General features: G+C 31.5%; 2 protein-coding genes and 1 non-coding gene across 6 annotated transcripts; 2 read left to right on the plus strand and 1 right to left on the minus strand.

Moving 5' to 3' along the window:
• Positions 1-1,148: 1,148 nt before the first annotated feature.
• On the plus strand, positions 1,149-4,694 carry LOC105122004 (rop guanine nucleotide exchange factor 7-like). The gene is made up of 7 exons (XM_011020902.1): positions 1,149-1,943; positions 2,029-2,145; positions 2,261-2,415; positions 3,022-3,096; positions 3,174-3,464; positions 3,550-3,906; positions 4,000-4,694. The coding sequence occupies exons 1-7, from the start codon at positions 1,607-1,609 to the stop codon at positions 4,498-4,500; spliced, it is 1,833 nt and encodes a 610-aa protein (XP_011019204.1). The 5' UTR covers positions 1,149-1,606; the 3' UTR covers positions 4,501-4,694.
• A 1,228-nt stretch (positions 4,695-5,922) lies between these two features.
• Positions 5,923-5,994, plus strand: TRNAD-GUC (transfer RNA aspartic acid (anticodon GUC)). Its single transcript has one exon. It is a non-coding gene; the product is annotated as a tRNA-Asp (tRNA).
• Positions 5,995-7,735: 1,741 nt separating this feature from the next.
• On the minus strand, positions 7,736-11,138 carry SIS (E3 ubiquitin-protein ligase RLIM-like protein). 4 transcript variants are annotated; one of them, XM_011020905.1, is made up of 6 exons: positions 10,773-11,126; positions 10,146-10,242; positions 9,361-9,536; positions 8,892-8,952; positions 8,758-8,805; positions 7,736-8,016 (listed from the first exon to the last, which is right to left on the minus strand). In XM_011020905.1, exons 1-5 carry the CDS (start codon positions 10,896-10,898, stop codon positions 8,789-8,791), a joined length of 477 nt encoding a protein of 158 aa, XP_011019207.1. In that variant the 5' UTR covers positions 10,899-11,126; the 3' UTR covers positions 7,736-8,016; positions 8,758-8,788. The 4 variants fall into 4 exon arrangements, with proteins under 4 accessions (XP_011019207.1, XP_011019205.1, XP_011019209.1 ...); XM_011020903.1 differs by having other exon boundaries at positions 7,736-8,013; positions 8,757-8,805; positions 10,773-11,123; XM_011020907.1 differs by lacking the exons at positions 8,758-8,805; positions 8,892-8,952 and having other exon boundaries at positions 7,736-8,013; positions 10,773-11,134.
• Positions 11,139-16,980: the final 5,842 nt, after the last annotated feature.

A 16,980-nucleotide genomic window follows, 5' to 3' on the forward strand; every position in this document is an offset into this window, starting at 1 on the left:
ATATAATTTAAAAAGTTATGAGTTAGAAAGATTAATTCGAGTTTATAAAATTTATCTGGATTTGCTTGATTTTTTTAAAAAAGTTTTTTATTTATTTATCAATATTTTGTTATTTGTTTTTTATAAGATTTTTATGAGTTTTTGAAAATAATAAGAATTAACTTAGAATTTTTTTAACCTTTGTTGGATCTAATTTTTATTTTTTTAATTAAATTAAATTAATCGCGTGAGAGAGGAAGCATAAAATACTCGATTTGCAGTGTTTTTTTTCTTTCCAAGTTACTGTTCTGAAAACAGTGTCTTCTTTACTTGCGAAGAAAAAAGTGAAGTTTGACCTTGTTCTTTGTATTTGTGCGCGCGCGAGAGTGTTCACTTGGCTACACATGAACGTTTTTGTTTTTGGGTTAATACGTCTCAAATCTGAACTCTAAGGTTGAGTTATAGTATTTATGAGAAAATAGTTTCTTAAAATCTCCACATAAAACAATCTCATTTACCAAAACTAGGTTAAATATAGTCTCATGTAAATAAATTTATTTACACCTCTAACATCCCAATAAAAAAGAAGCACTCGATGCTTCTGATTTACTTTCTACCTTTGTGTGAAAACTTAATGTGGCATGGGTTACAAGCGAAGCTGGAACTTAATAATGCGAATGCATCACCTAACGATGTTCACATTTTACAGTGCTGCAGTTTACATGTAATAATATTATAGTATTGCCGAGATAAACAAGTGTTAGTTTCCCTGTGCAAATACTCAAGTTTCATCTGTGAGCTTAAAGGAACAAGAGCAGCAGATGACAAGGAAAGAAATGGAGTGAGGTCCATAATCACAATTAAGGATAAATTAGGAGACCATCATTTTGACTGATCCGTCGCATGCACGACTCCCACCACCATACTTTATTATATTTTTCAAACCAACTCTGGGAATCATTAATGAACTTATCATTTATAACCCTTGTTTAAGCGAACCAAAGACAAGAAGCCTTTTTTTTTTTAATTTATTTATTGTGTTCTTGAAGGAAAAAAAGAGATAAAAAAGAGAACAAAAAAAAATTTATTTATTGTGTTCTGGAAGGAAAAAAAGAGATAAAAAAGAGAACAGTTAAAAAATATTAGAATCATCACCATCGTCAAGAAGGAAGAGCCTTTTCCTGTCTTTTTCATGTCGTGTACGAGCGAGTTTCAGTTATCATAACTAGGTTCACTCCACACATGACACATAGGTTTATATAGGAAGCTCCCCACATTTACCAAATTAATAAACCAAAGAAAATTTTGTTTTTAGCCCCGCTGAAGCAAACATGGCTTATGGATAGAGCTTTCATCCACCAAAAAGACACAGAAACAGCTCACCAATAAGAAGAGCAACATTTCCAGCTCAAGCTTTGTGTTCCGGTACCAGTGAAGCTAAGAAGCTCCTGAACCCATTTTCTCTATTGGGCTCCTGGGTCTCAAAACCTCTTAGAACTTGAAATTCAAAGCTAGTTTCTCAGATGGGTTTTGCTAGAAAAGGCAGCAGTTTAATGGTTTGGTAGTGAACGACTCTGTTTTTTTTTGTGATTCACCTGGGGTGGTTTTGAAAGAAGAGAAGGGAGGAATGGAGAGTTTGATTGAGAAGAATAATGAACGTAACAGAGAGAAAGACACCAACTTCGGTGAAAAGAAAGGTGAAGTCCAGACATTTGGTGATTTGATTGAAGACAAATGTAGAGAAAGCAGTTCAAGTTCTGACTTTTTAACTTCCGAGGCCACGGGGAATGAGGAGCATGGTCATAGTAGCTCTGAAGAGGGCTCATCTTCTCCTCATACAATGGGTTGGCCTGTACTGAAAGATGAAGCACCTGATTGCACAAGTACCGATGGTGCAACTGATGATGAAGAGAAATCCCACTTTGATGATAGGAAGTTGGAGAAACAAGGGTCTTCGGTTTCAGGTATTGATTTTTCCCTTTCTTTATTTGCATTTTGAAGTCTAAGATAATGTGTTTGATGTTATGACTCTGGTTTATGGTGCGATAGAGACTGAGATGATGAAGGAAAGGTTTTCTAAATTGCTGCTCGGAGAAGATATGTCTGGTTGTGGAAATGGGGTTTGTACAGCATTGGCAATCTCAAATGCCATTACTAATCTATGCGGTAAATAATCTATATATATGACTTTTAGAATTATTGATCAGTTTGACTTGTAGGAGTAGGCACTGGCTTTTATTTTGATGCATGTCTGTTGCTTTTTTCTCTGCCCAATTTGCAGCTACCTTGTTCGGGCAACTATGGAGGTTGGAGCCTCTACCACTTGAGAAGAAAGCTATGTGGCGAAGAGAGATGGAATGGCTTCTTTGTGTGAGTGATCACATTGTGGAGTTGATGCCTTCTTGGCAGACATTTCCAGATGGAAGCAAGCTCGAGGTATAAATGTGTATGTGTGTGATTTTATTTTTATTTTTCAGAATAGACACGCTTCATAGTTCTATTTCAATCGTTACAGACCCTGATTAATGTGGCCAGCCATAGCTTTCCTCTTCTATTGTGGAATGCTACAAGTCTTTGCAAATCTAACAAACTCGAATGTCGGGTGTCTTTTTTGAATTTGACTGTTGGTTCAACTAATTGATTATTGTTGTGAGCCAAAATAATAATAATCAGAAGTTTTTATTTCTACGAGAATGGAATTTCATTATGGTTAGTTGGGAAACTACAAGCTTATATAACAAAAAGAACCGAACTTCTATAAAATAGATTTGATTACTATAAGGCTATACCATTAATTGCTGTAATGGTCTAATTATGACTTATCTTAATGATTAATCAACTTGTAACTTGAATCCTATTGTAAAACATGGAAACATTTCCTTTCCATGGATGTTCAGAAGTCCTTGTGACAATAGAATGAGTGCCAGCATTCTTTTATAGCTGCGGGCAGAAAGCTACGGAAAAAATGTATGAGTGATTTCTGGATTTGTTCTTTGTTTGTTTTTGTTTTTGTTTTTTCAATGATGTGAACTTGTGATCCAGGTTATGACCTGCAGACCTAGGTCAGATCTCTACGTAAATCTTCCAGCTCTGCGCAAATTGGACAACATGCTTCTTGTAAGATTCACCAACACTTGTTAGTTCATAAATGCTAGTATTTGTCACGACATTCTGAACGTGATTTTCTTGCACAGGAGATATTAGATAGTTTTGACAATACTGAGTTCTGGTACGTCGACCAAGGGATCCTGGCCCCTGATACTGATGGGTCAGCCTCTTTCCGAAGAACCCTGCAGCGCCAAGAAGAGAAGTGGTGGCTACCTGTGCCTCAGCTACCTCCTGGAGGCCTCCATGAAAATTCAAGAAAGACATTGCAGCACAAACGTGATTCTACAAATCAAATATTGAAAGCTGCCATGGCTATCAACAGTATTACTTTAGCTGAAATGGAAATCCCTGAATCTTACTTGGAGGCTCTTCCAAAGGTATAATCACCTTAGATCTATAAATGGCGTTAGCATAACAAAAGGTCAAGTTTTTTTAAAATTGTTGTCCCCACCGTTATTTCAGAATGGAAAAGCGAGCCTAGGAGACCTCATCTATCGATATATTTCTTCAGAACAATTTTATCCAGAATGTCTCCTTGATTGTCTAGATTTGTCTTCCGAACATCAAGCTATAGAACTTGCGAACCGAGCGGAGGCCTCAATCTATATATGGCGCAAAAGAACCAATTATAAACCTGCCAACAGTACAAATCGATCCAGTTCAAAGTCGTCATGGGAATTGGTCAAGGAACTGATGATTGATGCAGACAAGAGGGAATTGCTTGCTGATAGAGCAGAAAGCCTCCTACTTTGCCTGAAGCAGCGATTCCCTGGTCTTCCACAGACAACTTTGGATATGAGCAAAATCCAGTACAACAAGGTTTTGATTTCTTAGCCCGTTAAAATTTATTTTATTATTTTGAATTTCTTGTAATGTCAATTTCATAATCAGTTAGTTTACTTAATTACTTAGGATGTTGGGAAATCCATTCTGGAGAGCTACTCGAGAGTTTTAGAGAGCTTGGCATTTAATATTGTGGCACGAATTGACGACCTGCTCTACGTGGATGATTTGACAAAACATTCGGATCGTTTCTCTTCAATCTCTAAAGTCAGTGTGATTGCTCACAAAAGTGTAACAATTCCATACTCGGTCCCCGTCTCAAACACTCCATACAAAACAGCTTTCAACACACCAAGCTTTTCACCAGGTCAACAACGAGTGAGCCCTGCAAAGGGAGACCGATCGCCTTTCATGACCAGTGGCAAAATTCCTCAGCGTGGTTTAGGCGTAAAGAAGGTGTTGACAGAGTATCTCAGTATAGATACAGAAGGCAGGGATGGCGGCAACATGATCGAGGGAGCAAACAATGTGATTCGAAACACCTCGGCTTCTCATACCGGAGTTGAATCTTTTGGGTCTATAAAAGAAACAATCAGCTCACCCGAGAACAGATTTTCTGATATCTGCTAGATTCATCTGCTGATGGCTCCTTGGTGCATGTCTTTTTTTCCCCATAGAATTAGGAAGATGCTTGAGAGTTGGGTAAAGCTCATCATGTTATTTAAACCTTAGATGTAACGAGATGAATGTAATGATAATGAGTTGAGTGCTTCATGAATCATTCATGTAGTTCAAGCCTTCTAATGAATTTGTTGTATGTCGATGAACTTTTCTTGATTGACCCTACTGGGAAGAACCGAAGAAAGAGAGAAAATAGGGGCATTCCGAGAACTAAACCCGGGACCGCTTGCACCATGAGCGAGAAGCATATCATTAGACTAAGTATGTTGGGTGTTTTTGTAAAAATAATAGTTTTTTCTCAGCATTTATTTTTAATTATTGATATAGTTAATATTTTTTTTCAGCATTTATTTTTAATTATTGATATAGTTATATTAAAACCATTGATTTATTTTTTTTTAAAAAATCCTCATTCTTTAAATGAAAAACAGTTTAAAAATCAAATTTAACCAATAATTAATACTTCCAAGATGCCCTTTGTGCTAAACTAATAACTATGAATGTTTAAAGAAGAAAAATGATAATTCTCAAAGGGAAAAGGAGGTCAACTTTGCTGACTTCTTAATTACTATTAAGAAGAAAAAAGAGAAAGCATACGAGCGTTGTTGGTTGGGGATCATCAGGACAACAATGGCTGCTATCAAATTTAAAGAGGAGACAGTAAGTGATGTACATGAAACTTCCAGGCTGTTTTTTTTTTTTTAATTATTATCTGTGAAAGTAGTTGATTAAAAAGAAAGTGTTAATATTAAAAAGAATATAGGGATGCTAACAAATAATATAGAGATGTTTTCGGAACAAGTACAGAAGCAAATAAATACTTGACAAATTGGCAATTTCAGACTAATATTGTTTTTTCTTTGAATTCACTGTGAATTATTTATTCAAGATTCAATTAGAAAATAATTTTATATTACCGAAAATACCTTAAGTTGAACATTCCCTGTGATATTAAATCTCAGGCGAAAAAACAAGCCATCAACCATTGGTGGCCCCATAATTATTATAGATAATTAAGACATCTTCTCTTTTTTATGATATATTTTACTTAAAATACTATCTTCTAATTCGTATACTTTTTTATCATTCCAATTATAATTACGATTTATTTTTATATTTTATTATTCAATATATTCACACAACTATTTGTTTAGTTAGGGAAAAAAAAGACATGGAAGATACCCTTTTCTACCTCATAAAGTTATTAACGACTCATTGAATTTATTTGGGATGTTTATCCAGAAATGATTTATATGAACTAAATTTTTTTCTTTTAGGGGATTCTCTATTACTATGGTTCCGTATTTTAAAAAATATAAAGAGCATTTATGTAATATATATTACTTAATTATTACAAGAATTAACAAACAGGTCGTTGTAGTATAGTGGTAAGTATTCCCGCCTGTCACGCGGGTGACCCGGGTTCGATCCCCGGCAACGGCGTTTTGCTTTTGTTTATCTTTGGAGTTTTGTTAATCCTCAGCGCAACCAGTAGGAGGCTGGCGTTTTGCACGTGTATGACGGTGGGTGGCCGGCTCAAGGGGGAGCTTTTGCTTGCTCGTTGGAGTTGTAGTAACTATGTAGCCTTTTCTTATCGTCACAGGATGAAAAAGATATGAAAATAGTTGGAATAAAAATATATTTAATTAAAAAATAAACATAAACATGTAATCAGCATATATTTTTAAAAATAATATTTTTTATTTTTATTCTTAAAATATTTCTATAAAAAAATCTTAATTCTAAACTTGTTGAATTAAAACATTAAAAAATAAAATTAATTATTATAATTTTAAAACTCGATTGAGGAAAAAACTAAAAATGTTAATCTGAATTGATTTTGAGGAAAAACTAAAAATGTTAATCTGAATTGATTTTAAAAAAATCAAAATAATATTATTATTTTAATTAAAAAATATTTTTTAAAAATAAATTAACAAATATTTAATTTATATTTTGATCAGATTACAGGTTGATTCAATTTTTTAATCAAATCAGGCCATGCCAATAATTTCTCTATTGTTTTTGAAACATTAAAACCAACCATGAGCTTCAAGGCAACTCATTGGGGCAATTCAATTTTTATAACTAAATTTATTATACTATTATTAATTTAAAAATAGAATATATGGAATATATCTGAAACATTGCTGGTTTTGCAGTCATACACTTCCGTGATGTGAATATATCTGAAAATGGACTTGAAGCACTTAAAAGCTGGTAGCTAGTTGTGTAGATGGTAACTACTTGCTTTACTTCTCCTTCTGGTGACTAAAAGCTAGCAGCTGGATTGTATCTAAGCTGAACGTTTGAAGAGTCAGTATAGGTTAAGCTTTGAACATTGACTAGACCTGTGCTCTCTTTTATACTCTATTCTTACCCCTCCCAAGAAAAAAAAAAAATGCCAAGAGCACAAAGCTCCAAGCCCCAATTGATTGAAGCAATTCGAAATGACAGATAAGTGTGGCCCATTGGTTTTAGATTCAGAAACATCGAAATCAGATTTAACAAGGCCGAAAATGTGGATGCAGGGTATTTGTCTTCGGCTTAGATATCTTCTTTCACGACCAGAACTTCGACGAAACCACAAACTCGATGACAGGGACTGAATCAGAAACGTATCAAAGGATGAAAATCCAAGCTAGGAATGATCTGATAAACAAGTTTCCCGCCTCTACAACGATGATGATGCACAAGAACAAAATACAAAATAGTAGAAAATAATCATGGAAGAACGCTTCATCACCTCAGACATTGAAGCTCATCACATAACTGAGAAACTGAAAACAAAATCCTTGAATTTCAGAATTGTGCAGACACACGACACTACTACCAAATCATCTGTCTTTCATAAAACTAAACCCGATCCAAAGTGACCAAGGAAACATGTTTTTACTGTCTAAGATCATAAACAGTCCACAAGGTTTGACAAAGTGGATTGGCGTTACAAATCCCAACCTTGATTTCTAATAAGCGAAATGGAAGAGAGAATAAGCATCATCAGAATATCCTAAAAGATGAATTCAAATTGAAGTTCATAACAGCATGAATGGTTTCTGCGGCCAGATGTATTTATGGATGTGTGTACAGTTCCGGTGCATATGATATGACACATCCATCCGCCACAGCCAGAAAAAATGAATAAGTAAAAGCCGGAAAAAGAAAATTTTTCAACCACAAAGCATTTCATAACTAAGATTTTTCTAGCAGTAGATTGATGCTAGAAAAAGCTTCTAAACCAAGTACTTTTATTGCAAAAAGACCAAATAATGTATCTGCCTTACAGCAAAATAAAAAAAAAGCGCCATATAGCCTTGTCATATATGTGTGTGTGTGTGTGTGTGTGTTGTTCCATGGCTGGTGAATTTACAATAATCAGCTTTGCGCTACACGCTGACTGATATTTCCTATTGCAACAACAAAAGGTAGATTAAACTACTACCCTATAACTTGCCTTTATACCTGCAAAAAAACATGAAAAAAATAATCATATACAAAAGATAATAACTGGCTGTATTAATAACTATGAACAGACCGAGAAGTAATTATTTACTTGTTTTGAAAGGAAATAAGACAAAAGGGAGTTGCTGAAGACATATTTAGGGCAGTTATAAATAAAAATAAAAATAAAAATAAAAAAGAACATATTAAGCATTTACAAACGTATTTTCAACTCATACCAGATGGCGTATTCTCTTCTAAGGGTGATGTTGTGGCTAAGATGCGAAATGTCTCTCATAACCAAAGGGTAAAACGTATATGGTAAAGGATTAGATGAAAAACAACTCAATGGGCATGAAATATATTTACTACATTTCAGGTAACTTTTAAATAGAATTATTTCAATCCAATAATAGTTTAACCACATTAAGTGGCTAAATTTAAAAGGTTAAATGCCAAAAATGGGAAGTTGGGGTGAAACTGAGAGCACAAAACTTCAATCCATAAACAAAGAAATGAAACTCCAAAAGAACGCAGTCCGGGCAAATATCTAAGCAGCATGTTATATTCCCAACAATAAGTAACTCGATCCAGATTATATCAGGATACACTATATCTAATATCCAAATAAGACCCATCTAACCAGGTAAGGTTATTATGATAAATATTAGGTTGAAGTAAAGTTAAGTATACAGAGAAATGATGAATCAAACTGTTATAAAAAGTACGTGTATTTGCAGTACGTGTCTTAATGAATCAAATACCTATATATATATATGCCATGGCTCGTGAGATCTTAGTAATAAAGGCCCCCTGCATGAAGGAAAATTTAAAATAACAAAAAAGTGAGTTGAATTCAAGTTATTTTCATAATGCTATATGCTACTAACAGGTCATACCCTGCCACCAATTTCCTCTTGAAGCACTGCCTGTGTCATCTTCAGGTCCATCCTTTTTGAACTAATGAGAAAACAGAACATGTTAGCAAGTTCCTCCATTTGTACCCCCTAGCAGCAGGGCTTTAACATGCAAGGAAGAGTCTGCACAAAAGTTTCAATTAACTCGTTCCTTGCCTGCATACTTAGACATTAAATTAACCCAGATACTTAATACAAACCGGTAGATGAAATTTGTGCTGACAGGGTGACAAGCTAAAATGTTGCCATCTATATATGTTCTGTATAAAAATTACTTTTGCCATTTGAATTTTTAAACTTATGGGATTATTTAAAGCATCACGAGATAAATAATTACAGATAACAGCCGACAATGCTCCAACGATTGGCCATGTTGATTGCAATGATTATGGTTATGGTTAAGACTAAAACTACAACCTTACATAGCATACTAATATTAATCCATACATACCATTGGGTTCATGCTTGAGGTATGGGCAGTCTGAGGATGATGATAGATATCTTGACCCCCATAATAGATTGATGAACTAAGATGACAAGGTTGTACTCTTTGCTCCTGATAAATGGAACTCATATCTTTGTTTGGTATGCTCTGACTTTCACCTTCATTCATTTTGGAAGTCAAATCTGAAAATAATACAGCATAGAGAGAAAGGTTGAACTGAAGATCTTGAAAACAATGTAGATAACTCCTTTTCTATATTATTTATACCTTTTCTCATGCTTTTACAATTTACACAGGTATAAAAACAAAAAAGTATCTAAATATTAGAGCAAAGTGGCAACACAATGCATGATTCTATGAGGAGAATGTGATTTATTTTGTTTTCATAATTTGTCAAAAAAAAAATTGTAAGCAAGGAAAGTTGCAGTGCCATATTCTTTCCTGCAATATCCGAGAAAACAACTAAAATTTCTAGTATTCATAGAATTTGAGAAAAAAACAGACTAGCCAAAGCAGCACAAGCTACATGCGTATATGTCGACATAACGAGCAAATCTTGATGTAATAAGTGACACTTTCCAGTTCATTCTACAGACAACGCAACGGCCAGCATAACCATGATGCATATTAATCATGCCTGGAAACAATTGTCTGGCACTCAAGTATACAACTTACATAATCCAAACAAGCATTGAAGGAACAAGGAGAGAATATCGATTCATGGCATAGAATGATGCTTGTAATAATTCTGGAACCAAAAGGAAATTAAATTCACAGGCTACATCTAGTACCTGAAGCTGGAGTTCCAGATTTGGTATTCCAGGCGTCATCTGCGGAATCCTGCTTTTTCTCAGCCACTTCGGAGCGCAATGACTCTCTCCCTAAGACCTGGATCAGGACCAACACGATGAATTTCGCACCTCAACACAACAAAGAACAGAACACTTTAACATAAAAAGCGCTATAAGCTAAAACAACAGATGTTATGCAGAGAAAGGCCAAAAGAAGAACAGGAAAGTCCCACCGAACAAACATCTTATCGACCACCTCCATTTAATCATACCATCATGTTAAGTTTTCATGATAAAACTCGTCTGTGTGTTTAATATATCACTACAAAGAAAAAAACAGTTAAAATGGAACCACTTCTCCACTTTCCTTATCAATCTTTACTCAATCATGTGAATATATATTTACTACCTCAAATCTATATATATAACCCTTGAAACGTTATATCGACAGGTTACCACATACAAATCTAAAAAAAATGAAACTTCATAAGAAATTGAAAAATTAGCAGCAACACAACACCATGAAGAATGAGAAAGCCCCATTAGAAATATCCAATGAGATTTATCGTATGAACATGAAAAAGAAAAACTGAGACAGAATTTAATACGGCAGGCAATTATTAAAACCTTGGGGGACGCAGGTGCAAAAATAGAGCCAAAAATCCCCATAGAAGACGGTGAGTACTCCTTTGAGCCAAACAAGTCGGAAGTGAAAGAAGAAGACGAGGACCCCGTTTGTTTCTTTCCCTCCATTTCTGTCCTTCTTTCAAACCCAACCTAGCTACTCCTCTTTTTCTATATATATATATATGAATATTCTCACTCTCTTACCAAATACAGAATCTCTTACGCTTTCATAAATGAGAGAAGAAGCAGAAACGCCAGAGAGGGGGGGAGGGGGGCGCGGGGGGAGGCGCAAGAGGCACGTGAAGATCCAGCTTTGGTATAATCGGAAACGTAACCGTCGCCTAACCAATTTTATAAGGCAATAAAAAATTCAAATTGGCAAGACACCTGTACTCTTGTTTTAATTTTAGTGGGTCAATAAAATCACCTCTGTTTTCCTTCCTTGGACATGTAGGTCGACAGAGTGGTAGATTTGAGCCACGTGTGAATCTGGGACCTACAGTCTACGCTGGATGTTCCAATATCTTACTGCCACGAGTACCCCCAGTGGATAATACCAATTCCCTTTTTTCTCATGGGTCGATTTCTTGGAGCCCATTTTTGATGTGCCCTTCGCTTCCCTTCGATTTAATGGGGCTCCTCTTGGATTTTATTTTATTTTATTTTATTTCAGGCACTGAAAGTTAGAAACCACCCAAGGGAGGGAGGGGCAGCGGACCTTATCTTCTTTTTTATCTTGTCGGCCCAATGCTGGGGGTCTCTCTCATAAACTCACTATGAAGGGTTCGGGTTGATTAGGAGACTGGTCAGGTGTCCGAATCATCAAGTTATTTCCGTCTGATTACGTGGAAGTATCTTTTTTTATATAGATTTAATGTATTGATATTGAAATTAAATTTTTAAAAATATTATTTTAATAAAAGTAATTATTGCTAGCATCCCAAACACCCCTTCCATTTATTTTTGACACGGACCCAAATTACAAAATTGGATTAAAAAACTTGTCTTTTAATTACAGATAAAGCAACACCGTCGTTCATGTGAATTCTGAATAAGTTTAGGTAATCAAGCAAAATACATGTTGATTATTTTCCAATTATAAACTCTCAAACTCATTGAAATGAAGGATTCCATATGAGATTATGACTTTCAGATTTATTTAAGGCATAGAATGTGCTTCTCATTCTCTCTAAGTATGTGAAGGTCTGACCTTGAAATGATCTATTTAGGACTCGATTTTATGTTTTCATGACTCTTGATTTTTATCAACAAATCACTAAACTTTTTGAAAACTTATTATAATCTGAAGGATTATTATAATTTATTTTTTTATTGTTGTGAAGAATTGGTTACAGCCATCTTTTTACTATTTGTTTTTGGATAATATCAGTATAAAAATTATTCTATACCCTTAAGTATCCGTGATTTACCAAAAAAAATACTTAATGTTAACAAAACACTTGTACACCAAGAAACACTATTTATTGTAATAGTATTTTATGTTTTATTTTAATTTAAATTTTTAATAATTTATTTTTTAATTATTTTTTATTTTTATTTTTATTTTTTAATATTCAGGTATTTTGAAAATTATATTTCATAATTTGTTTTAAAATTTTCTCTTTATTAAGTTATATATTGGTCTTATAGAAATTTTTTTTTTTAATTTCAACTTTCAACATTAGATATGTTGTAAGTGATGTTTTATAATTTATTTATTTATTTTTTGTGAATTTATTTTGATTTCATGACACATGTTTTAGATTTAATTAGTTAATTCAAGTAAAATCAAGTTGATTTTTTTATTTTTTAATAATAATTTTTTTTAATTTCATCATTTAACAATAAGTTAGTTGAAAATTAAACTGCATAAATAGTTTTTATTTATTTTCCATGAAATTATATTGATCTTATAGGTTTTTTTTTTATCCTTCAACAATGAATTAATTGAAAATTAAGCTTCATAAATATTTTTTATTTATTTTTCATAAGATTATCTTGATCTCATGATACAAGTTACAAGTTTAATAGGTTGATCTTAATTGACTCTATTTATTTTTTGAAATCATTTTAATTAGATTTCATAGTTTTTTTTTCCTTCTGTGTGGTTATCCTCATCAGGCAAACTTGAGTTATTATTTTGTCTATTTTTAATTATTTTTTAAAATTTTATTCCCCATCAACTCAATTTTTTTTATTTTTTTATTTCATCTTTCAATATTAGATTGTCTAGAAATTAGATTTTGTTTTTTTTTTTCAATTTGTTTTTTGTGGAGTTATTTTTTGTTTCATCAATTAAGTTTTTTTTTTTTAATTTCATCCTTCAACATTGAGTTAATTGAAAATTAAGCTTTGTAATTTTTTTTATTTATTTTTTATGAAATTATCTCGATTTTATGACTTTATTTATGAGTTCATCAAGTCACCCCGTGTTGACACGGATAGTTTTTTTTATCTTTTTTTTTATATATATATATTTTATTTTAATTTATCCCTTCAACATTGAGTTGATTGGAAATTGATTCTTATAATTTATTTTAATTTTTTTTTTAAAGTTATTATAATTTTATGACCCGAGTTACAGATTTAACGTTAGCCCAAGTCAATTTAATATATTATTTTTTTAATATTTTAAAAAATATCATTCAAAGCATTGTTGTATTAATATTTAAAAAACACATCTATAATATTTCAAATATTTTTTATATAAATATAAAATTAATTTGATCTGCAGGCAACACAGGTCAATAACCTAGGATATCCTAAAATACACATTGAATAGTTTTTTTTCGTGAAAACATTTAAAACAAATTAACCATGTGACCGACCCGTGCGGCATCACGATAACGAGAAATAAGAGGGTTTTTTTTATAAAAAAAAAATTAATTAGAGTATTAATATTTAGAAAGGCTGTGTGCTGGAATGAGTGGTAGGGGGGCGGTGTTCTGCTTTGTTTTATATGCAGTGCACTGACAGCTAAGAGTTGCATTTAGTGCGATGCACGTGAAAATAGGAGGTTGAATAGCTTTGAAAATACATGTTTTATAAAAAAAATTATTTTTAAAAAATATATTGAAAACTAGAGGTTGGAATCAATATATAGCTAACAATTTAGTGATTAATTTATGAGCTTCGGTGTATCTCGGCACCCAAAGCTATAATTTCTAGGTCCGCCCTCTGAAGTATCCATCCCATATTGAAAGTCTATAAAATAAAACAAGAAGAATTCTACTTTAAATTGAAAAATGCAGAGAATAAAATAATATAATATAAAACATCAGTGGTCTACCTAATCTGATAAATAAACTAAAATTTTTTGTGCAACGGATTCTTAACATGGACAAATAAAATTGAAGGAGGTTAAATGTAGGGATATTATCATTTAATTTCTCTGATATTAATTTTTTTTATTAACGTAGTTGTTTTATGTATATCTTGATTAGTCTTGTAAATTTTAAAATTAATAATTATATAGACATTTAGTGATTATCATATAAATCATTATAAAATTCAAATCTAAAAAAACAAAAATAACAAAATTTTAAATTTTAAATTATTATTACTGATCACCTTTTATCTTAAACTTTTAATAATGGAAGACCTTGATGGTCGTTATTATAATGTTTTGGATAAGGAAGCTAATACAAGTGGTTAGATTAACATTTTTATAAAATCACAATGTAATATGTTACTAAAAATAAATATATGTTTAGTAATGTGATACAAATTATTTTTTAATTAAAAACACATCATAATATATATATATATATATTATCTAAAAAAACCTAAATTTAGGTGTTTTTTAATGATATTAATTTTGATGTTTTTCAATAATATTAGTATATTAATATCAAAAATATTTTAAATAAGAGTTTCAACCATGATTGGATACGGCATGATACTCCGATACAATTAGATAAGAAAGAAATAATAAATAAATACGTGACAATGAAAAGAGAGTGAAGAGATAACGAAGGGCAGGGTCCATATGGTTGCAGTGACAAGACGAGGGGCCCATGTGGAAGGTGCAGTCGTTAGCTAGCCACTGTGGGTCGCCGCGTGGTGTCTGTGTGTCCATTTTTTAGCCACATGGAGTGTCGCCGTCCTAGATGTTCCACTACGGCATGCATCAAGTTCCCTTATCACATGTCCTTGGATATGCAGGGTTTAAAGAGTAGATTACTGTTCAGTCCCTACTTGGTAGTGAAATTATTAGTTGGTGCATTTAGTTTTAATATTTTTACAAGGTATTCCTATATTTTTATATTCATTTATAATTTAAGATAATTTTTAATGTTATAATTGTAATTATTTTTTTAAATGATTTGCTTGAAAATATATTAAAATTATACATATATATATATTAATTTTTAAAATTTATTTCTGATACTAGTATATCAAAATAATATATACAATATCAAACAACCAATGAAAATTAACATTTTAAAAAGGATTTAAAAAAAAGGTTGTTTTGCTAGGCTGAATGTTAAAGTGGAGATTTTATGGTGATGGTAATTGGATTTATGATAAAATATGATAGCGGTTTGCTATTATTTGTAGAGAAAAATGGAGGAAAAGAAGAAATGAAGGAGGGGAGGGAAGCGGAGGGAGGGTTGTTTTTTAGATTATAAATTAAATATTATTAATAATTTTATAGATGAATTTCATTCATAAGTTAATTATATTAGTAATTTTGTTTATATAAATGACATAATATCATATTATCTTTTAGTTTTTTTAAAAATTTTTTTAATTGTAATTTTTTTAATATATACCAAAAAAATATTTTTATCGATACTCATCTATATATATAACAATAAATTATTTTATTTGTAAAATTCACCATAATTTACTAATAAAAAATTTATTAGTATTTTTATTTATACTTGTTAATTTTTTGGCAGTGAACCGAACTTGAAAATGAGAAACCTTCATCGAGTTGTTTGCTCTATTTATTAATAATCTCCTGCGGTACAATGATTATAATACAAGATTACCACCACAACTCATTTCCAGTCAGTAATTACTAATCAGTTGCATATGCACTGTTTTCGATACAATTATTAAACTCAATCCAGTTAGCACGCTAACTAGTCAATTTGAATTTTAAATCATATTGAGTTTCAAAGTTAATAGGGTGGAAGTTAACCCAATTATGACCTAAATAACTCAACACGAGCACTCGCAACTTGATTGATGCAGCCAAAATTTAGATTAAATTAAAAATAAATTTTAATTATAATGTAGATATAATGTTTTATATAATAATAAAAATACCAAAATGGCATTATCCTAGGTCAAAATGAGATAATTTATTAAATCCATGATTTATATCATAGTCTTTATCATATTTAATAACCTTGATTTTAGAATTCATATTTTATTTAATAAATTGAATACAAAAATAGATATTTGCATGAATAAATTATTGAGGAAAGATATATATTTTTAATTCGAACTCCATCTTTTTATTATTAGATCTTTTTATCAAAAACATGTTTTTTAACTGTAAGAATTATTTTTTAAATAAAAAACTATAATGATTTCAAAACAACTTTTAAAATAAAATATAAAAATAATATTTCAATATTTAGTATGTGATTGAAGGGAAAATAATTAACAAATGTGATAGAATCATGATGTCAAAATCTATTCAAAAATTGTACTTTAATTAAATATTTATGAGGAATTGTTTTCAACATACTAGATGCATAATAATAGAAAAAATAAATTGTTAAATTTCTCATAAAAACTCATAATACTAATAAAATTAAATAATAATTTAAATATCATGTTAAGAAAATTTTTTATGATGCATTTCAATCAAAATTTACAAATAAATCTTGAAGAAAAAACCATAGAAAAAAGATAGATATTTGGACTAAAAAGATGAGATTGCATGCTTAGTCTAGTACAGAAAAAGGCTCAATATGTGTGGGCTTGCAAGACCAAGCTCACACACCTGGCTTTCATTTTTTAATTACCTCTTTGATTTTTTATTTTATTTTTAAATAAAGTAAAAGGGGTGCTGTTGTGGCAACATGATATGTTGTTTTCTTGTCCAGATTTCAATCACTAGAAAGGTGTTCAACAAATCTGGTTGGGATTACAGGAATAAAAAAAATAATTTACTTGAAAAACCTAATAAATACCCCTAAAATCACAATAAACAAATTTTTTTAGTTTAAAACACCTCAAAAATAGTTTA

Source organism: Populus euphratica, unplaced genomic scaffold, assembly GCF_000495115.2.
Source record: "Populus euphratica unplaced genomic scaffold, PopEup_1.0 scaffold46.1, whole genome shotgun sequence".
Taxonomy (NCBI): domain Eukaryota; kingdom Viridiplantae; phylum Streptophyta; class Magnoliopsida; order Malpighiales; family Salicaceae; genus Populus; species Populus euphratica.

Coding starts and splice junctions, on each gene's coding strand:
- SIS (XM_011020905.1), bottom strand. CDS start 10,898: ATGGAGGGAAAGAAACAAACGGGGTCCTCGTCTTCTTCTTTCACTTCC. Junction 10,243..10,772: donor TTGCACCTGCGTCCCCCAAG/GTTTTAATAATT, acceptor GTCCTGATCCAG/GTCTTAGGGAGAGAGTCATT. Junction 9,537..10,145: donor ATCTGGAACTCCAGCTTCAG/GTACTAGATGTA, acceptor TATTATTTTCAG/ATTTGACTTCCAAAATGAAT.
- LOC105122004 (XM_011020902.1), top strand. CDS start 1,607: ATGGAGAGTTTGATTGAGAAGAATAATGAACGTAACAGAGAGAAAGAC. Junction 2,146..2,260: donor TGCCATTACTAATCTATGCG/GTAAATAATCTA, acceptor CCCAATTTGCAG/CTACCTTGTTCGGGCAACTA. Junction 3,097..3,173: donor AATTGGACAACATGCTTCTT/GTAAGATTCACC, acceptor TTTCTTGCACAG/GAGATATTAGATAGTTTTGA.